Genomic DNA, 25,055 nt, shown 5'->3' with positions numbered 1-25,055 from the left:
ATAAATTAAATACTGAAATAAAATGTTATTAATATTTGAATCTTAAAATAAAAAGTGCGAATTAATAGAGAAAATCACTTATCACAACAACGCATTCCGTCTCCAAACTAGTGAAGAATTTAACTTTTAATAGCGTTCAGAAGATTTTTTTTTTAAATTAACCGTTAAGAGAAAGCGTGATTTTATTCTGAACTTTAACTAATCACGTTTTAAGTAACTTATGATATAAAACAAAATCGGATGGGGGGGGGGTTCTTCCGAAGTTCGTTGGTGACGTTATAAGTAATTGCGAGATAAGATGGGAGCCAGAAATTAGGGGTGGGGGACTGAAAATGATAATATAATGGATTGATTATACAATATTTAAGATCAACTTGGTAGATAAACATTTATGGACGAGAAAAAAAAAAAAAAAAAAAAAAAAATTAAAGCTAGCATTTAATACAACAGAAATACATAAATTAAATACTGAAATAAAATGTTATTAATATTTGAATAATTTTACTATTAAAATTTATTTATTACTAAATTTTACTATTTACTTTATTACTAAATTTACTATTACTTATTAGTAATTTAGTAGTAATAGTAATTAATATACTATTTTTAAATTACTATTATTTATTATTTAATTTTACTATTAAAATTTATTAAAAAGTAATTTTATTAGTAAAATTATATAGTAATTTTTTTTATTTTTTTTAATTTTTTTTTTTTTTGAATGACAATTGTCAGTGTTTTAATATGCTTTTGAAGTTAAGTATAGATATTTGTCAAATGCTTAAATGTTACTTGGATATAATTGACAATGATTGATTCTAAGTTTACCAATCACTTGATTGGTTAATTTTATTCTATGACATTGGTTTTTGAAGTCTGATTTCAGTTACACTTTAAATCTTAGTGAGAAAACAATATATGCTTCTTTTCTTCAATAATTACAAGAAACCTTCTCAACCACTAGTGGCTATGGCTAATGATGCACTACATGAAAACTCTTTGTTCAAATTCCTCGGCTTAACATTCACGAGGAACATTAATTGGAACAAATACATTAAGAGCATTGCCAAGGCTGCTGCAAAGAAGGTGGGCCCTCTCTACTATGCTAGAAAGTTACTTGTGCCTGAAAGTATCCAGTACATCTACAAAGCCACCATTCGCCTATGCATGGAGTATTGTTGCCACATTTGGGCTGATGCATCTGCTACTAGTCTCTCACTCCTAGACAGGATTCAAAAAAGAGTCTCCAACCTACTAGGTCCTGCACTGTCGACCAAACTCCATCGGTGAAATGTTATATCACTGTGCCTATTTTACAAGTGTTTTAATAGAAAGTGCTCAGATGAATTCCAAGCCCTTGTACCCCCCCCTCTACAGAAATACCCTCAACTAACCAAACAAGCAGCAAAATCCCAACCTAACACTGTAGAGATCCCGAGATACGGGAACGCCTATTCGAATAGTTTCTTTCTCCAAACTACTAGACTTGGAAATTTGTTCCTGGGCCCCTGCTTCCTTGACTGTACTGACATGCAGAAGTTCAAGTGTAATGTGAACAGACATCTCCTTGCTCAACTCCCTGCAAATTTTGTCCTAAATAGTAGTCCTTACATCCGAGTAGTACTGTGCTTTGTTTGAGGTGAAATTAGCTGTAAAAGAAAAAAAAGAAAAAAAGCTTTGGATATTTTGTAGCTACCTCCAAGAGGAATTTATTGTTAATGAAAACAGATTGATATTTAAGTTATTTCTTTAATTTTATTTTTTATACAAATGAAATAGCCCTCTCTTTCCTACATGACTGTTTTAGCAATCTGTCTCAGAGAAAAGTATCATCATATTTTATTTAATTTTTCTGTTACATAGATTGACATATGTTGGGTGGCTTTTAGAAATTGATTTCTAAACTAATCTCTGGACAGGTTTCAAATCCATCTTTATCTTTCCCCCATGGCTTCCTTGGTTTTCCTCTGTGAACTAATCCTGCTATCTCAACTGTTCTCCATTTACTAACACAAGAACTTTCATCCATTCTTTCAATGTGGCCACAACTTTGGTCTCCAGTTTTGCTCACATCTTCCTATATTGTCCGAATTTAAGTCATCAGATCTAAACCTGTCTAAGACCTACGTTACACATCTACCATATAATCCTCATATCATGCCTCTTCGTACAACACGCTTTTAACACTCTTTATCCAGATTTCATTTCTATACATTCAAAACAACTTGTCAATCTTGGATTGTGAGAAATAGGTGCACAGCATGCATTGTAGATATCTTGAACACCTTAACAGTCAGAAATAACTGCCAAAATAAAAAAGAACTGATCATTTCTTACTTCACCTCCAATCCTTGCTAGTCTTGGAGATTTTTCTGCCAATGTGAAGAGCTGAAATTAAATAATGTTGGGTGTTAGGTCATAAGTCCAATATTAAAGTTTGATTCAAATTTACTTGTACAAATTATCAGATGTATTCATGGACTTCCGATCATTATTATGTAGTCACTACCAAAATTTTATTCACAAAACGGACAGTTTTGTTTTTCTTCCTGAAATATAAACCTTTTATCCACTTTGCCTTTTACCAAACTATTAAAAGGATTGACACTTTGCCATTTTCAATGTAAATGGCATATATAACCAAACGCTAAAACCTTTCTAGATTTACACGAGTCTGATATTTGTTTTTACTTGTGCCCAGTTGGATAATTTTGTTATCAAAATGTATAAAATACAGAATCGCAAAAAATTAAAAAATAGATAAATGACAAGGATCAGAGAGGGGGCCCATGAATGTTTCAAATATTTTTTTTTTCTTGCATTCAAAAACCTAGCATCAAAAACTTCAAAATCCATCAACAAAAAAGTTTAAACACATTTAGTATATAGTACTGAAATATATTTAACATTGTTATATTTGCCCAATGTTGTTGGGTCGGGTAATATAAAAAAAAAGTACCTGATATCAGTAATGTAATATAAACTTGTATTAAAAAATGAAACGATTATATGGAATCTCACTCCTCCCCATTTCTCTGGCTGTACCAATGTGCAGAAATTTGTATAATGTGAATAAAACTCTTTGTTGCCCAATTAGGTAACCCACTATAAATTTGGCCCATATCACAGAAGCCCCTTACATTTTAGTGGCCAATGTTTGATATATTTTTGGTTCCCCGATTTATTGGAGAGGGACCTATGTTTTCAGTGGCATATGTCCATGTGATTGCCAGATAACCGTCCATTAGTTTTTCCTGAAATTTTGCCACAAATTGTATTTCATTAAATAGATGTGCACAGTAAAAAAAACTTTTTTTTTTTTTTTTTTTTTTTTTTTTGAAAATTCCTGTTGTATCCCCAGGGGCTCAAAAGAGGTCAAAAATGGCCCAAAATGAAACGTTTTACCCCATAACTTTGATCCATCCATCAGATTTTTCTGAAACTTGGCCAAAATGTGGAGCCCATTGTTCTTAATATAAATCCAGTATGAGTGACCCGGGCAAAATTCTGGTTCATATCCCCGGGGACTTTTAGTGCTAAAAAAAACATGCCTTTTTGGAGCTCTTTTTTCATATTGCTCAAAAACTTGATATGTATATCTATATAGTGGTTTTCCATGGCACTGAATTCAAATATACATGTCTTAAGGCATGAAACTGCACCGTTTGTTCATTTTTACTGGGATTCGGTGTTCCCAGGAGCTCAAAAGGGGTCACAAATGTCCCCAAATTGCAAAAAAAATGACACTTTTTTACCTCATAACTTTTGCCCTATCCATTAGATTTTTCTGAAACTTGGCGAAAATGTGAAGGCAACATTGGCCCTTCACACTTCTCACATTCATCATTTCTTTATTTTTTGTGGTGTCATCTCGCATGCAGCACCAGAGAAGGACCACATACGCACGGCTTGTTTAACAAAAAATCATCCTCACAAATACCAACGGTATTCGATTTCAACCAGAACATCAAACTACAAAACCCCCATCATTCCAAAAAAACAGCCTTAAACCTACATCGATTATTAACATCCACCAAAACCCACCTTCACACTGCAAGAAAAAAATAAACCTGCAACATATTTAGATGCAAAATAAGCCAACACATCACCACTATTGATGCATTCGCCTCTCCAGATGACTTTAAATTCCCCCGTCTCACCTGTGATAGTCTCAATGTCGCTTATTTAATAGATTGCACCAACTGCATAAAAGTCAACTACATTAGGGAAACGAACCTGGAGTTCCGCCTAGATCTTAATCATAAACAAACAATTAGAAACAAATCAACCCAGTTGCCATGCATTACAATCTCCCATACTATATATTGTAAGCATGAAAGTTTGCAATTTTAAGGTGCAATAACACATGAAGATATGAAAGCAAACTCATTCTGAGACTTGGCAGCCACATCTCAGATTTGTTCCTCTCAATGATTATTCATTCTATAAATACAAAGTGATCAACAATATTTTCCAACAAAGATGGATGAGTATGTGTGTGGTAGGAAAATGAAACCGTCACCTTGTGGACATATGGCCAGCACCACCAGACTACGCTGCATTTGGAGAACACATGTTCTGGTATTTTCTCTGCTGGGGTCCCCTCACAGGGACATCTGGGTGACCTCACTAATTTGGCATTGCATTGTATAGCGTTGAAGGGTAACACATTTTGGGCCAATTGCCAGGTCAAGAAAAACTGTTATTGACTCTAACCTAGTGTCGAGCTCCACTGGGAATGGATCTCCTCCCTCGACAACTCCAAACACTTGATGAGCGAGTCTGTGGCAATCACTAATTTTCTAGATAATTCTTTTCTCGAAAGCCATGAGATCTCACTGGACCTTTGGAGCTTCTTGAGTGCTGTCTACACTTTTTGATGGATTGTATGTCACCCCATGCCCTATTATGAGCCTCAACTGAGGTCAGGAATGGCACCATCGACCGCTGGGTTCCACATACTCTTCTGTCAAGGTTGACGAGAAAGCCAGTCTCTTGGCATCTCAGTGACACCAAGTTGGGCAGTTTTAAGCCTCCCTCACATGGACGTTGAACACAGATTTGCCTCTGCTCTGCCCTTTAAAGAAAGTTTCCTTCTAACCTACAAGCTGACCATGGCTTCGACCTTTGCCTGTATCTCTGACCAATTCTTTTTGAGCAGAAATGAGCTAGAAGGGTAGTGGTGCCTCTCCAAGCTCCCAATCGCACACCGATCAGCTTGTTTGTAGATTTCGGTGTGCTTTAAAAAAATATGATAACCGTTTCCATTGAAAATTTACCATTTCCATGATATTAACCCCTGAACTCTAGGACTATTTTCCATTTCACAGCCTAGCCTTCCTTCACTCTACGTGCTAGCATAAACGAAGGCTGTTAAATGTGCACTTGTGTACCTAACTGCCTTGTAACAGTGTAGTATTGGCGAAAATTTAAAATTAGATGAAAAACAAGTAGTTTTCCAAATATTAAGCCATGTAATTCAGTGGTGGCCATTTCTGTACGCGCAAGCGCACATATTTTTCACGCGCCTACTTGCGCAAAACAAACATCGAAACGTGAAACAGAACATTATTACTTATGGTTACCGTTGTTATTCGTTTTCTGCATTAACTGCTTAGAATGAAGTTGATGCCCAAATATTACATGCAGATAGACACACTTTTCTTTAAAATGATTATTTTTTTTTGGTTCATAGTCTTTGCGTGTCAGGATCCTTACAGCGATTATCAAGGTTAAATTTGGAGCAAATATTCTGACAAACCTCAGCCCCACTCACAGGATGGGATGTCTTTTCTGGGAGTCGTTCTTAATAAGGGGATGTGGGTGACCATTCCAAAAGTCATTCTTAACATGAAGAGGTTGGGGATGACTATCCGAAAACCGTTCTTAACATAAAGTTGGGGGTGTCTATTCTGAAACCCGTTTTTACCATGAGGAGATTGGGGGTTCGTTTTACTAGTCATTTTTTATTCGGAGTTTGTCAATTTAAATTTTTTAAAAAGTTTTTCAAATTTTATTTCCAAACAATACCGAGCCAAAAATATTTTGTTGTTTTTAACGCCTTTAGTACAATGTATGCTACCATGCTGAAATATTTAGAAACCCATTCTTAACATGCGGAGGGAAGAGTGTTTTGTTGACTTCTGTACTTTCACCTAACAATTAAATTAAAAAAAAAAAGATATTGTGAAACTTGAATTTAACTTGAAAATACTATTTGAAAAATAGCACGGTAACATAAGTGCATAAGCACCCAAATAAATATTACCAAAGGCGAGATAAGTTACTCTTCTACCTAGTTGGATAAGTTTTTAGTGTATTTATTTAATGTAAAATGTTTATTTCGAAAATTAGTGTCGAGCATTACACAAGCACAAGAAAAATAGCCACATGGTATCTCATTTCTTTGAAATCTCGACAGTGACTTAAAAATATACAAAACACAGTTAGAAACCCACCCAATAAATGTCCTCGTGACATTTATTGGGTTTCTAACTGTGTTTTGTATGTTTTTTTTTTATTTTTAACTCCTTGTCAAGACCTATTTTTTTTTTTTTTTTTGTTTTTCGAATCTATAAAACCAAACTATTTTTTTTTAACTGAGGATATCTAAATAACAATAATAATTAGGCAATTCAATAAAGAATTTCATTGATGCATTTTGTAAATTTTTACCGTTGTTTTCACCTTAATATTTTTCTTTAAAATGACTACCTTTTAAAGTTTTAGGGTATGCTGAAAACGAATACCGCATTTAAATTTTCTGCAAATAAGTAACTTTCCGGATATTAAGCAATATCATTTCTTATGTTATTGCTGGTGGCTATCTTGGTACGCACGTTTGTGTTCGTGCATACCAAGATGCCCACCAGCGTTAACATAAGAAATGACATTGCTTAATATCCAGAAAACTATTTATTTGCAGAAAATTTAAATGCGATGTTCATTTTCAGCATACGCTAAAACCTATAAAAGTAATCGTTTAAAATGCTAAGGTGGAAACCAGGTAAAAAATTAGTTTTATTTCTTTGTTTACATAGTTGAATTTTCAGTAAAACAGAATAGAAATGACAAAAATTATCATCAACTGGTGAATATATAGTTGTTGCTTATGAGGATTGCTGGTATTGTGAAAGGTGCATCAAGGATTCATGTAGAGTATGATTTATGGTTGCATCTCAGAAATAGAGAGGATTTACAAAATTGAAAATTGGACTGGTCTCAAAATGCATAAGTTCTGGTTGACTATATGAGAATTTCCATTTTTTACAGAAATCCAAAATCTATATGAAAAATTTTCTTCGATTTATTTCTGAGTTTAATTCATATCTACTCAATTTTTTTCTTTTCTTTGAGGAGAGTAATAAATACTAGCCATGAATGCTCTTTAGGCATTCAATGGTTACACCTCAGATTAAGCTCTCCTTTGGTGGGGAGGCAGGTAAATACCTACTCTCAATAAAGCTATATTTAAATACCAGTATAATACTTAGTTTTGTTCATGTGCCAGCTTATTAAAAAATTGAAATTTGTACATCTTAATTTATAATTCATGGCTTATGGTAAAGAGATACATTAGATTTGACTGCATAATCAGAAAGAGCACACAATTTTACATAAGAGTACCAAGTTTCATAAAAATAGCTTGAAAAAATAAATAAATGGTGGCGAAATTACCAAATTTCTTGATATGTTGAGGTCTGTAATTGAGCCCAATTTCTTTTAAAGAAAAATGTCCACGGAAAAGCCTAAATTTTGCCACTTAAAATTCTCATAACTTTTGAACTACTAATTGTATTTGCATAATTCAAACGGTTTTAAGCATCTTTTACATAGCTCTTTTCATGCAAGTTGATAAAATAACAATTATCTAAAAAGAAAAAAATCAACTTGTAATGCTAATATTTGGCAGATACAAGCTTTTGTGATGTAAAGCCCTGTATTAAGCACTTTATATCACTGGCTACATGAAACTAAAAGACACTTGTTTGACTTTCAAGCTATGATCAAAGTGTAATATCTGTTTTGTCCAAACAGTACAATAATATTGTGGGGGCCTCTGTCTGTACTGAACGTCCATAGAATAGAAAGATGTTACAAACTCGTACAAAGATATGTGATATTGCAATCAAAGGAACACAAATCCTAAAATCTTTATTCCAACTAAGAAAACTGTCAGAGTAGTATGCACGGGCGAAGAACAAATTTAATTATATCCAACCACGGATATAAATCTAATTATATCTGACCATGCGCAGGGAAGAGCAAATCTAATTATATCCAACTGACACTGCCACCTCAAATTTCTTTGTTGGTTCATAGTATTTGCGCGTAGAAATCCTGACAGCGATCATCAAGGTTAAATTTGTGGCAAGTATTTTGACAGCTACCTCTACTATCAAAATGAGGTGACTATTCCGAAAGCCATTCTTAACATGAAGAGGTTGGAGGGTGTCTGATCTGAAAGCCGTTCTAACTATGAGGAGATTGCGGGTTTGGACAAAAACAGCAACAACCGTACTTTAATTTTTCTATAAGTGTGAGGGGGGGGGGCTTCCACTGGGAAAAGCTGGTTAATGGGCCCTGCTATTTTATTTATATTTTTAATATTTTTTTTTTTCTTTTTATTCTAGTTGGTATCCTACCCGATGCCAGACAATGACCCACTATCTCCTATATTCCAACTGAGATCCTTTTTAAGACTCTGTCTCTTTAAGTGCAATTGTTTGTATCTCTCTTGCACTTGGTACACTGGGTATACTTATCAGGTAGTTTTTGAATTTTTTTTTTACAGGAGTCCGATTGCTGATATAATTACTGGAATGATGGAGATCTTCCTAAGAGTTTCTTTTCATGTCGTACATAAGACGTTATTTGTTATCTTTTTAATTTATATGGTTCTAGATGCAAATTTAAAAAGCATCTGGTAGTGAGGTTCCAATTTGTGGGTTTTGGAGAATGTTAAGTCCCAAGTTACCATTACTCCCAGGACACTCTGATTTTGAGTGGAAGTACTTATATGGCTCCTGTCTATGACCTTGAAGTGCATTCGATTGTGAAATCTTTCCTCTATTTAATGTTTAACAATATTTGATAACTAAAAAAAAAAAAATGCCTCCACTCTAACAGTTTTCTTAGTTGGAATAAAGATTTTGGGATTTGTGTCCCTTTGATTGCAATATCACATATCCTTGTATGAGTTTGTAACATATTTCTATTCTATGGACGTTCAGTGCAAACAGAGACCCTACAATATTATTGTACTATATTTGGACATAGAAACTTTGATCATAGCCTGAAAGTCAAACAAGGGTATTTTAGTTTTATGTTTGACACAAGTGAAATGAATAAAAGAAAATGAATTTATTTTGTATTGCATTTTTTGTGATCAAGTGATCTGGTCTTTTAAAAAACGAGTTGCAAGCTCGTAGATTGTTAGATTAAATGAAGGTTAGTCATTACTTCCAAATACAAACTAGACATATTATTACTATTGTATAGATAATTAATCTTTTCAAATTGTGAAGGTAATTTAAAAAAAACAAAAAAAGAAAAAACAATGGATTTTAAATACAAATAAAACTTTTTTCATGGTGCAATTTATAGAATTTCAACTGTTTTTTCCCTAGTTATGCAAATTGGCTGAATGAACATTTTTTTAAATTTTTTTTTAGCTTCTGTTAGTTAGAATTTTTATTATATTTGTGTGGGTGTGTTTATTTTGTTTTGTCTTTTCATGGGAAAATATTTTAGGGTGTTCTCTTTATCTGTCCACTTTTTTCTTTTATATATATATATATATATATATATATATATATATAATTTTTTTTTTTTTTTTTGTTATCTTCAAAATAAGTTTCTCTTCATTAAAAACAATAACACTGAACTCGTTTTCGTTTCAAAAGTGTCAGTTTTTGAAGTTTAGAAAGTAGCAGGTGCCATTGGTATTTATGCAAGAGTGTTAGCACATTCCAAACTGATCCACCCTACCCCTTCTCTTGTACTATATAAAAGATGGGAATGCTATTATATTGCTTTCCTGGTTTTGCGTTGTAGCAAGAGAAACCATGTTTTCTTTTTCGTTTTTTTTTTTTTTTTTTTTTTTTTTTCACAAGAAGAATCGGATGTCAACGTTTTTGTTTCTTTGATGACAACTTTTGAAAAGAAAAAAAACAAACTTTTTCAACTGATGTTTAAATGAAAATCAATTCGTATCAACTGGGAATCTGAAAGAAATGGTTATCAGCATTTTTTCTTGCTACCCTCATTCCTAAGCTGGTATTGCATCAATGCGTCATTGTGTAACCAATTAACATTAATTGCTACTGCAAATAAAGTTACCCCAAACTTGTCATTGGAGGGAGGTGAGGGTTGGCAGTATTTGGAGGAGTTAGTGCTGGAAGCTGAACTTTCTAAAAGCTGTCAGATTAAAAGAATATATATAGGAGGTTGGGTGAGGCTTTTAAAAGTTTTTATTTTTTTTAACCCGTATAAGAGGTAGGCTTTTTTATTTAGGTTTTATTAGTCGATTATGAGAACTTCTTGTATTGATCGTAAATTTTTGCATTTTATCCACTTTCTCAGAAATAACTTAATGACAACTGAATGATTTATTAATCCTCCCCACTCTTTGATCACAAGGAGCTGATGACAATATGTTCAATTTTTTGTTTAGATTGTTTTCTCATTTCTTTTTCTTGAGCTTAATCTATATAATTATAAAATTCAAATGACCTTGTAACGGGTGTTGTAACCCAACATCCGGTTTACGACTTCCGGTTGGACATACGTACATAAACAAATAATCAACGCAACAATAAAACATTGTTTTACTGTGTACGTTTTCAGTGTTCCAATTGTTTTTTTGTGTTTAAATTAAGATATATCAAAATTTGAATTTAACTTTAAGTATTATGGTAACTGTTCAGTGCACATTTACCTATAAGTATGGTAAACCACTTATAATTCAATAGCTGTAGATTGTTTATTTTTGAAAAAAAAAAAAATCATAAACAGAACGACTCATAGAAATCTATCTATATTCTTTTTTCATTTTAATATACTTTCATAGAAATGTTTCTGTTATGTCACAAAAACTTTTTTTTTACATCACAAGTGTCACACTCATACATTAATTCAATAGCTAATATAACATACTAACCCAATGGGTCACTGGTAGTCTAGTAGTTATTAAAATGTCTTTATCAAAATAATTTGGACAAAATTGTGCTTCCTCTCAAATTACAAATAGCTGGCTTGAAAATTGTTAGCTAAGTTTTGCATGGAAATCATTTTGTATTATTTGTATTATTTGTTCTCATCTTAGATCTTATTTTCACAATGTTTTGGATAATGTAACCTTCAGCTTGCATCTAGTTAAAGTCAGGGATCTGTACAAAATTTCAAACAACCTCATATCCAATTCATAGGAGTAGTTTGGCCTTGTTCCATTAGCTGTGACAAGATGCACTTGAAGATCAGAGGTTGGATCAACGAGAACAGTGATCCAATTAATACAAATAATCTTTGTCTCCAAATTCCAAAACCAATCAAATTGGAAACCATTTGTTGCATCACAAAAATACCCAATGAATTTTCACCTGTTATTTTTTTTTTCTTAGTTTAAAAATAGATTTCTTCATCTTTGATTCGGTAGAGTTATTTCAACTTGTATTTTGTGAAAAATAATTGTGGAAGAAGAAAGAATATGGAATTGTCTATTAGTCTTTGTTTCCAAGTTGATGACAAGTTTTATTTAAAGGATTATAAAAACGGTTTTTGCTTTTGGAAAATTTTCACTTTTGAAAAACCACTGACATTATTTGGCATTGGGAGGAATGTAGTCAAGTGTAAAGAAAAAAAAACAATTTCTAATTTGTGTTTCAAATATATTTTTTGGATGATTGCCCCCAAAAAACGTCTGCTCATTTCTGATAAATACATTCTTTGGATTAAAGGCTTAGAAAACAAACTATTTGTATGCAAAATGTTGACCCAACAATCTTTGACATGTTGTAAAACTCAACAATTAACTTTTTGCCATCCTCTCATATGTGATGTTATCAAACTAATGCTAAGTGGTTTGCTGAGTTTCTAATTTTATTCTTTTAATCCCCACTCTCTCCCATATGAAAGCATTTGCATAATTGCTGAATGTAATGTCTGCCCTTTCTGATTTATATTTTTCAACCAATAACCACAGATTAATGAACAACTTTCATTATTGAAGTGAATCCCATCCATTTCAGATAAGCGACTTAAAGATTTTCATTTACAGTCTTAATTTTTTTTCATTTCGTACTTATACAGTATAAGAACTATGCTATTGTCGGAATTGTCTAGAGTGATTTATGGAAAATGCCAGAAGGTGCCGAAGCTTTGTGGTTTTTTATTGCAAACGCTGGCCAATTTTATTTATTTTTTTTTTTTAGTTAAAAATATTTCTGTCAGTACAAAGCTAATTCAACAAAAAATTAATTGAAAAATGAAAACAATAATCATGAATAATTATTGGACAATTTTTACAAAACTTAAAAAATTAAAATTTAAATCCAGGAAAAAAAAACATTAAGATAAATTTCATGAATAAACAATTATTTTTTTTTTAATAACATTTATTTACATTTTATTTCTTTCTCTTATGTTTTGTTTCATTAATGTCTATATTCTTTATTTTTTCCAGTATCCTCTGTTAAAACCACAGATCTACTACTGTGACCCTTTTTGAAGGCCATCTCCCAAGAAGCAGGGGGAATTGGAGGAGTTTGTGGCATTCTGGGATTGCTGGTTGATCCCTCCCCCCCTTTGCTTGGATTATACCACAGGAACTATCACTCTTCTCTATCCTCTTCATAATCTGAATCCGATATTTTTTTCCTAAGCTAACAAGACAGACTTTTTCAAAATGAAGCTCTATGCGTTGTCAGTCCTTTATAAAGGAGAGGAGAAAGCTCGTTTATTGAAGGGTTCCTATGAACTTACGTCTTTTGGTTATTTTCAGAGGTCGACGTGAGTACAATTTTTATTTCCACTTGCATTAATTGTATGATTCTCAGTTGCTTTTAACTCTTTGGAATTTTTTAATGCATTTTTTCTTCTCTGATTAAAAACATTTATTTGTGGCTATTTTCAAAATATGTTTAAACAATTGAGGACCTCATTTAAAAATAAATTTGTAAAGGAGCCTTTTTTTTTTTTTTTTTTTTTTTTTTTTTTTGTGTTTCACAACTTGTTTAATTTCCCTTCTGTTCCATTTCTTCCTCTGACCGATCTTTTTGTGCTGATCATACTTATTTACCTGTATTTGGTCTGTTGTATACTGCTACCAGGATGCTGCACAGGTCTCCCGTGTTTGTTACCAAAGGAGCCTCTTTCTTCTAATCCACATAGTTTTTATATCTGATGTTTTTTCATGATTTTGTTGATGTGGCAACACCAGACCCCAGATTATTTTACCTGTGATCCTGTCACCAGAATAGTGTTTATCTTATATGGAGAAATAATAGTACACTATCACATATTGTATATGTTGATCAGTATTCATTTGCATGGTCTATAACTTAAATCTGGACCTATTAATACATTTAAAACACCATCTTAAACACTAATATTTTATGGTGCTTGCCACTATGAAAAAAACTTTTGAAATAATTTTCATATTTAATAATTCCTTAGTGAATGGTAACAAATGTGAAAACTGCATCTGTGTATGCAATGAACAAAAATTAAAATTACTTAAATAAAATTCTATATCTAGCCAAACATCTTTTGAACACTTGACCACATTATTTTGCGATTTTCAATATAAACCACTTTCTATTTTAACTTTGAGAATATTTATATATATATATGTGTGTATATTTTGGTTTTAGAGTAAAAGAATTTATGGAATTTACAACACGGATCATTGTCGAACGATCAGCCCCATTTTCCAGGTCTTCTGTCAAAGAACAAGGTAAGGGCAAGTTATAAGTTCTCCTACCCCTTTTTTATGCAATGGAAATAAGTCATTTAGCATCTTTATATATAGAATCAACCACTTTCTGTGTTATTTATTTTTATTAACAACCTTATTTAATACAAAAAAATATGTAATTCTTTTCACCACTTATTTATAACTCCAAAATTGTATTCTAAAACGATTTTAATATTAATTTTATTGACATTTTTCATTTAATTATATTATAGAGAAGGTGGGAAGAGCTAATCCTCCCACAGTTTAAGTTCTTATATTACTCTTTAAAAACCAAATTTTATTTAATAAGCCTTTTTTATGTACTGGTATCAGATGTTTTGATTGGCTAATTTGGATTTGCCAATTATTGTGGTTCTTCCAAATTAAAGAATTTGAACATTTAACTTATATATAATTTTTTTTTTTTTTTTTTTTTTTTTTTTTTTTTTTTTTTTTTTGACCGTTTAAGATGAAGTTTCATTAGAAAAATTACTTTAAAGGAATTTTGAAACATTTAACCTGTCATTTGGAGAGTTGTTTCTAGTTGTGCGACTTTGATATTTTGCCCAGCTTGTATTTTTGTTTTGCAAAATGTCACAATATTCAAGTATATCTTAATGACATTTATTGCATGAAATATACATGGTGCTTATATTTTTTTTTTTTTTTTTTTTTTTTTTTAGATTGAATAAACTCAAATCAAGCATTATTGAAAAGAGCATAAAAAGCAAAGAAATATCTTTAGTTTTTTTTTTTTTTTTTTTTTTTTTTTTCAATTGGCCCATTAGAACTGGAGTTATGACCATTCAAAGTATCAAACATGTGGTTTACTGGACATTTTGGTTTAAGTCAGTCCTATTCAAATACATATAAGCTTGTGACTGAAAATGGTAGGAAATTTGCACAATTTATAGACTAACCTATCTTTAAAAAGCTGTAATTTTAGATCTTTTTAACATATGAAATTTTGAACATGTCATAATACCATGAAGGTTCAGTTGGCTTTACTTACGACATCTCACTTGATAACTTAGACTAATTAGCATATCTCATTTTAACAGTTTTAAGTAGGAACATCAAAACGGCTAAGAAAAATGCTAAATAAGGCTTTATCATTGTTCTGATGAACTTTATCATTATAACATCATAAAAAATCCAAGATGGTGACCGGGAAATCCAAGATAGCCACCACGACACGATTCAAAGAAATTAACAAAATATGGTTTGTAGCATATAAAATTAAAGGAAATTTTGTACAGATCAGAATTTTTTTCAAGTACATTAAACTAATTAGCATAATTAAATTTCATTTTAACGGCTTTAAGTAGAAGCATCATAAAAAATAGTTTAAAAAAAAGGAGGTAAGGCTTTATCATCATGCGAAATATTCTGATGGACATTATCATTTGTCATCATTACACCATGAAAATCCAAGATGGTGACCAGGAAATCCAAGATTGCCACCACGGCGCAATTCAAAGAAATTATTAACAAAATATGGCTTGTAGTAAATCAAATGAAAGGAAATTTTGTACAGATTACAATTGTTTTCAAGTACATTAAACTAATTAGGATATTTAAATTTCATTTTAAGGGCTTCAAGTTACTGTGATAATTATCAGGTGAGTTTCTACCAGTATTTTGTATAATTTTTTATTTTTAAGTCATTGTCGAGACTTCAAGAGACATTGCAGCCATTTTTTTCTTGTTCTCATGTAATACTCGACACTACTTTGTTTTTTTTAACAGAATAAACATTTACAAAACCAAAAATTTATTGAGGTAGGTAGACGAGTAACTTGCCTTTGGTAACATTTATTTGTTATATTTGTTTTTTTTTTACCACTTTTTCATACCTCTGTGAATTGTAAAACAACCCCAATAAAAGTTATTCTTTTACTTAACTGGATAATGGTTTGTGTGTTTTAACCCGTTTAAAAGTATGGTCATTGTCGGTCAGTCTTTTTCAAAGAAATTTATATTTAAAAAAAAATCTTTTCCTTACCATGATTAAAAACTTATGTTTTCTAAATAGCAAAAATAAAATGAATACTTTATGTTCGTAAGTTAGTTGACGAATACTTTGTTTACAGATTTTTTTATGCGCATTATGACGCACAAAATTCTCATGTTTATATGTGGATGTCACTACTTCTATCGATTTGTGCATAAAGTTTTTATTCAATTCTTTTCAAATTTTATGACAAAAGAAATTAAAATATCCGCTATTACATAGCATTTGAACACCGTTTATATCTTTAATTAGCTTTGTATTACAAAGCGTTAACTTTGAGATATTCTAATTTTTGACTGGAAAGATATACATGTTCTGTTCGGATTCTTTAGCAAAGACAATTCTTTTCCCTGATTAGCTAAAACGACTAGAAATGTCATGGACGGGTACAACTTCCACTTCAAGTATTTATGTGAACACACCCCAACCGCTTACTTGCAAAAAGTGATCTACCGCTAGCATGCATGCTATGCTGGCATGCTTCATCGTTAATAGTTGGATTTAAATAGCAATTTCTTTGACTATAAAAATCACAAAAATATTAAAATACCATTTTAAAGTAAATTTTATTATGAATCCAGTTATATAAGTTTTATTTTAATGGAGGTAGGAAAAATGTATTTATTACTGGTTTAAAAACTGAGTGTCAAATTAAATAGTATTAAGTATTTGTGTGCCTTGTCCAACGCTGAATGTTATGGTGTATAGTATTGCTACTTATATATGTATTAGTGTTAAATCTTTTCATTAGACATCGACAAAATTTCACAACTGATATGCTTAAACAATTGTGGGCCAATTTTTAAAATGAATATAAATATGAATGAAAAATATACAAAAAATGATCCAAAAAATTATTTTTTAATTTCATGTTGCATGTTTTGATTAAAATCTGCAGGATTAAATTTGAATATTCTTCAGATTTCATAGGCTATTTAAACCTAGACATTTGACCATTAACAACTTTTTATGAACTTATCAAGGAAAGGATTTGATAGTAAAGATATTTCTAGATATTCAACTAGCAAGCTTAGTAAGCAGACCTTTGTGCCAAACCCTATAAAAAGTGTTTGATATAGCAAGAGCTATTTCTCTAAACATGAAGGCTTCATCAATAGATTCGCTGATCCTGTGCGATATTACAGTTGACACTTCAGCTGTTAAACTTGCAGGATGAAATTTATATTTGTCAGAGTAGATTGGTTTGCTGAGGTAGCTAACAAATTGATTTATTATAAATTCAAACAATTTACTTGTTCATGACTCAAAGAAGACTGATCTTTTTTTTTTTTTTTTTTTTAATAATAATAATAGAGTATTTTTAAATGCTGGGCAAATTAATGAAGTTTTCCAAAGTGATGGGAAGTTTTTCTTGTTTAAACGTCAATTGAGCAACTCTCTAAGATTAAGAGCTAGTTCCAGTTGCAACTTGTTAATCACTATGATTGGAATGTTGTCAAGGCCACTTGCTTTATTGACATTGTGATTCTGGATAATTTTGGCAATATCTTGGACAGATATATGAATGTTACTCAAAGCATTAGGGAGAAATACAAGAGTAGCTCTAATCACAAAAAGTGAAATTTGGTGAAAAGATTTTTGTTTTGAAAAGTTTGACTTTATTAAATTCTGAGTTTATTGATGATAGTTGGAATTGAGGTCTTACATTTATTCAGAACCACCTATTGGGAACCTATCTTCTGCTCAGTCACTCTAAATTTAACAGATTGAGCATAACTATTTCACATTTTCTATAACTCTTTTTCAAGTGATTTCAAGAAGTTCTAAATATGGCTTTCAGAGAATCTATTTCATTGGAAGCAATTGAAATAGTGATTTCTGTGAGAAATAGTGGTGACCCATTCAAAGGTGTACCACAGTTGGTTATTTATTTTCTATTGAAATTTCTTGGATTGCATGAAGCTTTCAATATCAGTAATTAACCAATTGGTTATACGAGATATATTACATTCTTTTTTGAAATGGAATGTGCAGGAATGAACCCTCCAGTATTTATACAAACTACAGTGGGAAGAGACAAGAGATCTTATTGAATTTTGTTTTGAGTTTGATTGAGACAATTAAGCGATGAGTGAGTACTGTATAGGGCAAATTACTAGGAAGAGATCAAAGAGGTTTGCAAACTGTCAGAATCGGGCATGCAAGTAAGTTTGTTAATCTGTACGGTCGTAGGCAAAGGAAAAATTCTGATAAATCTTCTCTACATCATCGGCCTTGTTTAAGTGAATTAACCACCCAACGATCGTGAAGATTAAAGTCACAGGCATGGATGCTGGCAGAAGAATCAAAGGAAGATATGTTCAATTTTCTCAGATGCTTTTTAAAAATAACTATCATTGTGGGGTAAATAGAGGGCAAATGTCGCTAATATAGGTACAAATTCCATGTCTGGTTATCTTGAAGGTTAAATTTTTATAGCATGTTCAAGTCATCTATTCATAAAATTGTCATAATAATAGCAAGGAATATTCAAGTCATCTATTCATAAAATTGTCATAATAATAGCAAGGAATATTCAAGTCATCTATTCATAAAATTGTCATAATAATAGCAAGGAATATAACTTTTTTTTATCACTAAAAAAGTTGTGTCCCTTTGTTTATATTAAATTAAAGCCAATGTCCAAAATCTATATTTTATTATTTTCCATTTGTGATTCCATTACAGATTACTTGTGTCATGTTTATCTTCGAGGTGATTCTCTTGCTGGAGTATTAATAGCAGATCATGAATATCCACAAAGAGTTGCACACTCATTGCTTTCAAAGGTAAGATGCATAAAAACATGAAAACCTACATTTATTGGTGACCATTTTCTGATAAAACATGCCTACTGTTCTCTTAATTATATATATATATATATATATGAGAGAGAGAGAGATATTTCTTTTTGTAAAATTTTCTCTTGCATAACTTGTACTATTTTCTTAATACAGTCTTTTAAATTAAAAAATTTAATTGTTTTAAAGTTAAATTTTAATTCTATTCGACAGATAAATTAATGACTATTATCAATAAAGAGTAATGACAAAAACTTTTTTGTTATATATTCAGATTTTAGTGTGAGTACATAGATTTTTGCAAAACAGAATTATTCAATTTGGTGGCACGATTAGCCACCGAATTTGAAAATAATTTACCGTCTTGTGTACTATTGATCCAAAAGTCAAATTTCAGTGTATAACTAAAAATGTAAATTTTGAACAAGTGAAAAATCCTTTCGAATGTTATTTTGTGGTAAAAGAAAATCCTGATGGAAACAATTATTAAATCAATCAAGCCTAAACATTGAACAAAATCCTATTATCTTTAAAAAAAAAAAAAAAAAACGCCTACAAAAATGACACAGAAATACAACTTTAATTGTTCATATAAGATTCATTTTAATAGCTAACACATTGAACTTTTGTAGTGTGATTCTTAGCACAGATCAAGCTAGCTTTTTTTTTCTTTTTTTTTTTTTTTTCTTACTAATAGTAAATCAATTTAAAACTTACATGGACCCTGCAAAAACAGTTGGAGAAAAAATTTAATTTACTAAAGTTTTCAACTTGAATTTTTTTAAGCCCACTATATTATTTCAAACACAGCACAATCCCAGAACTAATATATATTTTAGCATGCATTTTATGTTATTAAAGTACAAAGAAAAAAGCCAGTGCTTGTCTATGAAAACTTAGTTGTTAAATATAACAGTAAAATTTTTGAAATATTTATTATTGCAAAAATATTGGCATCCACTGAAAATTATGGAAAATGAACGACTAGAATTTAAAAAAATAAAAAAATTTTTTTTATTTATTTATTTTTTTTTAAAATGCTATTATGACACCAGGAAGGCAAAGTCTTTAGTTATTAAGATGAAAATTTCTGATAAAAAGTGGCGGTGGTTTGAAACTGCGATTCATTAGTTGAATTCCTTAAATACTTCATTATTTTCTGTAATTTTTGATATATACTAATATTTTTCAATAAGGTATTTTATAAAATTTTCTGGTCATTTTATTTTTAATTGTCGTATTTCACAACTAGGTTTTCATCAACAAGAAACAAATGTTGATATTTATATATTTCACTCCTGAATGAATTAACTGATCAAATTTTGAAACGCAGCTGATAAGCATAAGGGATCCAAATATGAGCTATATTTAGTTTAATTTAGTCTAATGCAAAGGAGGTAAAATGGGACTGGAAACTTTTTTGTGAAAATTCGGATCTTCCAAATTTTATGAAATTTTAACAATTAATATAAATATGAATTCATAAATATTCCCAAATTTCAGTTTCTTTGAAGTATTTTAAAGGGTTAAATTCAAATATCAGATTTTTATTGAATTTGATCCAGAGTTATTAAACGCCAATCAAGAGATTGCAATTTCTTAAGGAGTTGCTTAAGCTGAAATCTTAATTTTAGATATTTTCTAGAAAAATAGGATTTTAGGCATTCTTGATTTTCATCTTCATAAAGAGACACAACTGGTTCAAAACTTTTGTTCAGGGAATTTTGCCCATTTTATGTTAGGAGGTATTTTAGTATAATATATATAACCAGAGAAATTTTTAATTCAGTTTTCAAGTCTTTGCTGGTATCATTTTTATATGATGTATGTGCAGTGCCAGGTATATCTGCTAATTTCAAATGAGACGATTGTTTTAAGATTAAAATTGGCAGCATTTTTCATTTAAATCTTTTTTTTTTTTTTTTTCCCCTCTTTGATAGGTTCTTGATGAATTTAAAGCTGTTATTCCTGCAGAAAAATGGCCAACAATTAATGAAAGGTAAATATTCGAATTGTATATCAGCATTAAAGTCTTATAAAAAAGAAGATATGTTTTCATCAATATCTTTGATATAAATTTTAGTTGTTCTTGCATTTCAATCCTGTGAATTTAGTCTCAATAATTAAACTATTTTTTCCATGTGAGGTCAGTTCTACCAATTGTCAATTCTTAACTTGATTACCTTTTTTTTTTTCTTCCCATGATACTATGGATATCCGAGAGCCGGGACTCCAAGAAATGTTAGAAAGTGATTTTATATATAAAATAAAAAATTGTCAGAAGTAAGGCAGTAGAATGAATATTCGGAAATAAGATGATTAATCACCTGAGAGTGGCTGAAAGTCAGTTTCTATTAATCAGGTGTGGCATTGATCAAGACCAAAGACCGGATATAGGATTTCCAATTGTAAGAAAATATATTTAGAAGTTTTGAGTTAGTTTGTGACAGTTTGTGGTTCGCAGCAGATCTGGTAGTGTTAACAGACCGGAGATGAGCTGACTTGAACTGAACAACAATGATGGTCTCAACAGAAAAGTTCTCACTTTTGTTTTAATATGTTGAAACTTAATCAAGATATAGACATTAATGTTTAAGGGGTGTCGTTTATCACACACTCTAGCATAACTCATTTATAAACAATATATCGGATTGTGTTTTCCCATAAGTTATTGCGTTATTTAAAAAAAAAAATTATTTCTGTATACTTGTAAATCTGTGTACAGCGAGAATAGAAATAAAGACAAAAAAGTACAGCAAACTGTTGGAGTCACGAATGTTGAGAGAAACGGTTTTACATCCCTAACATATCTTTTTTTTTTTTTTTTTTTTTGAACCTGCTGATGGCTATGAACTGCCAATCTAAATACATTTTTGTAAAAAGCAACAAAATATCAAGAGGTGTATCAACCTAAATCTTTTAATTGAATTATGTAAAATCTTTTTATTTAAAATGAAAAAAATGAAGATTTCAATACAAAATAATTTGTGACTCAAATATTTAATTAAATAAAACAGAAAAAGTTTGCTTTTTTTTAATTTTTTTTTTTTTTTTATTCATAGTAAATTTAGTTTTGTTGTATTCAAATATTTGATTACTTTTTAAATAATTGCATATTGAGGTTAAGTGCTGAAGTTTTGCCAGTCCTGATACTGTGAGCTATCCTCACTACCAGAAGGGTAGGTATTTAGCAGCTATATTATGAGCATAATGTATGAAGATGAGTGCTGAGTCTTCTCTGCAGTGTAATTACCAACCAGTGATCATATGGATATACAATGTCTGGTCAGCTCAGACCTAAGATATCAGCACTGATACACTGTTGGTGAAGCTGAATTTACCAAAGCTTCATTAGCTTCACTAGCTGGCAGTCATTCAACTATGTTGGTTTAGCCATGTTGATAGGAGCGATTAAATAAGAAAATGTAAAAACCTTGAGGTGAAAGGCTGAAGGAAAAGTGGGGCAAGCAAAGAGAACTTGGATACAAACCATCAAGAATTTTAGACAATGGAATTTGAATGGAATCAAACGGCAAGATCACCAAGGCTGCCAGAGAATATCTAACCTCTGCTCAAGAAAAATGAGATGATAAAATGGATATAATTATAATTGAAATCTTAGTTTGTTTTTTTTTTGTTTGTTTTATTTTTTGAATGGTTTTTGGATGTTTAGTGTTTTTATTTTGCCATTCTAGGATGAGCATATCAAATCATATTTTCGTAACCTAATTTCTGAAAATGTTCTTTAAAAATAAGGATCAGCAATGCGATGTAAATTAAAGCTGTTGATGCACGTCTGTCTATCTCTATCTACTTGCCTCCCCAAAGGGTCAAGTTAACACATGGTCAGTTCTTGATGTGGGGAAAATCCAGCTCCCTCAAAAGGGGTAGTCCTGATTGAGGCAAATTTAATTTTTGTTCCAATCTAGAAGGATTTCTCTTTCACTAAGGACAGAAAAGATGAAGTGTTGTATTAGAACAGGTACTAAACTTTGCTCTTTGTCTTTATTTAGTTGTTTCCTCATGAGGGGAAAGTTAGATACTAAGGCCAGATTTTCATGCGAGTTAAAATTCAACTTGGATTATGACAAAAGTAAATTACATCAACTTAGTCAGGAGGAGGAGAAATCCTACTGAGGACAGTAGATACTACACTTTGATCTTATCCGAAAAACTGATGTGCTACTCTAGTGAGTTTATCAAATCTTTCGGTATCCTCTGCATTCAGGATGATAAGCAAGTTAAATGGTGAAGGCAGATATGGTGGGATACAAAAGCCTCTGATTTGTTGATCAAGGTAACATGTTAGGAGAGAGGACATATTTGATGTAGTCAGCAATTGGTGATGCGCAGAACCCTGTCCAAGACTTCTGTTCCCAAGATTGTCTGGGGAAAGGAAATGTTAATAAAAATCTTGTAGCAGCAGCCGGAGATATTGGTTATTGTAATAATGACATCATCATATCTAACCTATTATGTTATCAAAAATATAACAATCATCGGAAATATATTTACTGATGTCTGTATGGTGCCAATTTGACAAATAAGTATTTTTTCCTTAAACCAGTTTAAACCAAAATATATACTGTATTTATCTCTGATGCTAGTAGATCAGGCTGTCTGAAGATACTGAATTCCTGACTTAAAATGCACTCAACATTGATGTCCCCCCCTTTTCCTTTGCAAAACTATCGATTGAAAAAAAAAACATCACTGATGCTAATTTTTTTTTTTTTTTTTTTTTTTTTTTTTTTTTTTTTGCTTAGTGATGTTGCTTTTCAAAAATGTGAACAGTATTTAAGAGAATACCAGGTAAGAAAAGGCTTACTTTTTTTTCTTTTTTTTTTTATTCTTAAATAATCTAACCAATTTTTTTTTTTTTTTTTTACAAGTTTTCTCCTGTAAAAACCAACCAAAAACACATTAAAAACTAATACCACATATCTTTGATATTCAAAATAAAACATTTGCCTCTTTAATCGAATATATCTCTATTGATATGAAGTTAGATGTTCATATATTTGTATGTACGGGATTTGCCCCTAAACTATTTTTTTTTTTTTTTCTTACAAGGAAGTCACCACTTGCGATAAGGGTTATTGCATGTACAGTAATCAGTGGGATAATATCATAGTAATCGCTAGTAATGGAGATCTGATAAAGTGTCTTAAGGGGGCGGTTCATCAGGAACTTGTTTATGTTGTGGGAAACTAGCAAACGGAAGAGAGTTCCACAGGTGTGCACATCTAAGAAAGAAGCTTTGGTCATGGAATCTACATTTTAATTTAGGCACAGATAAAGAGTGGGGAAAATTAATGACAATGGTTTCAGCTAGACGGGTGTTTATTGTCAAAGATTGCAGCTCAGAAGAGCACTTCCCATAGAAATAACGATAAAACGACAGGCCCGCAACGTCCCTTCTGTGGGAGAGAGGTTGCAGGGAAGAGAAAAAGGCATCCCCCACTAGGCTATGAAATCTATTTTGTACTCTGTCAAGGCAGATATGGCAGCAGTACTCCATCCTTGGACATATTAGCTTTTATATAGATAGAGAATTGCATCAACAGTGAGATATCTACTGAAACGGTAGAAGGATCCCACCATTTTTCCGACGACCTTGTGGCCCTGTCAGTGGGGCATTAGAATACACCGACTGCCCCCCTGCAGAGGGTAAAAGTCCGTCAATGGGGGTCCTGGATATGACCTTAAACTATATCCAGTGGTGAGGCCCCAGCTTGCGGGCTTTGGGGAGTGTGGAGCCACCCTTTAATTACCATTGCTCCCAGGTCCACTCTGACCCGGAGTGGTAGTACCTGTTAGGGTTCGAACTATGGGTTAAATAGAAACCGACTTGAAAACAACAAATATATTCTACTAAAAAATTTTTCTTCAAAATCTTTGGATTCGGCATTAAATAACCCGAAAAGGGTTGATATGCCGTAAAACAAACAACCAACCAACCATCCGACGACCTTGGCAACAGATTTGATGTACTTGTTCCATTTCAGATCAGGAGTAAAGGTCAATCCCAGAAGCTTGTCAAAACATGAAGCCTCCCTAAGACGAGAGCCATCCATTTCAATTGATGCCAGATGGGGATCAGTGTTGATGTAAAGATAGAAGCTTGGTTTTAGATGCATTAAAAGTAATCAGCCACCTCTTCCCCCATTGTACCACGCACTCAAGATCAGAGGAGAGAGAATCAGAGAGAACTTTGTCATTTACAGCCTTTGATGTGTTGCCATAGATGCTGTCGTCATCAGCATAGATGTCAACAAATGATTTA

General features: G+C 31.6%; 1 protein-coding gene across 2 annotated transcripts in view; it reads left to right on the top strand.

Moving 5' to 3' along the window:
- LOC145242484 (synaptobrevin homolog YKT6-like) overlaps positions 1-25,055 on the top strand; it is an 83,335-nt gene that overhangs the window by 46,965 nt on the left and 11,315 nt on the right. For both annotated transcript variants that reach the window (XM_080105540.1, XM_080105541.1), the window contains exons 2-6: positions 12,683-13,008; positions 13,872-13,954; positions 18,657-18,757; positions 20,710-20,768; positions 23,536-23,581. In XM_080105540.1, coding sequence (XP_079961666.1) covers positions 12,905-13,008; positions 13,872-13,954; positions 18,657-18,757; positions 20,710-20,768; positions 23,536-23,581 — 393 coding nt within the window. In that variant the 5' untranslated portion in view covers positions 12,683-12,904. The remainder of the gene's footprint in view (positions 1-12,682; positions 13,009-13,871; positions 13,955-18,656; positions 18,758-20,709; positions 20,769-23,535; positions 23,582-25,055) is intronic.

The sequence above is a fragment of the Euprymna scolopes genome, chromosome 21, assembly GCF_053919585.1.
Source record: "Euprymna scolopes isolate OS-2025 chromosome 21, ASM5391958v1, whole genome shotgun sequence".
Classification (NCBI taxonomy): domain Eukaryota; kingdom Metazoa; phylum Mollusca; class Cephalopoda; order Sepiida; family Sepiolidae; genus Euprymna; species Euprymna scolopes.
The sequence above is the reverse complement of the archived record's forward strand: the minus strand, read 5'-3'. Positions and strand labels throughout refer to the sequence as shown.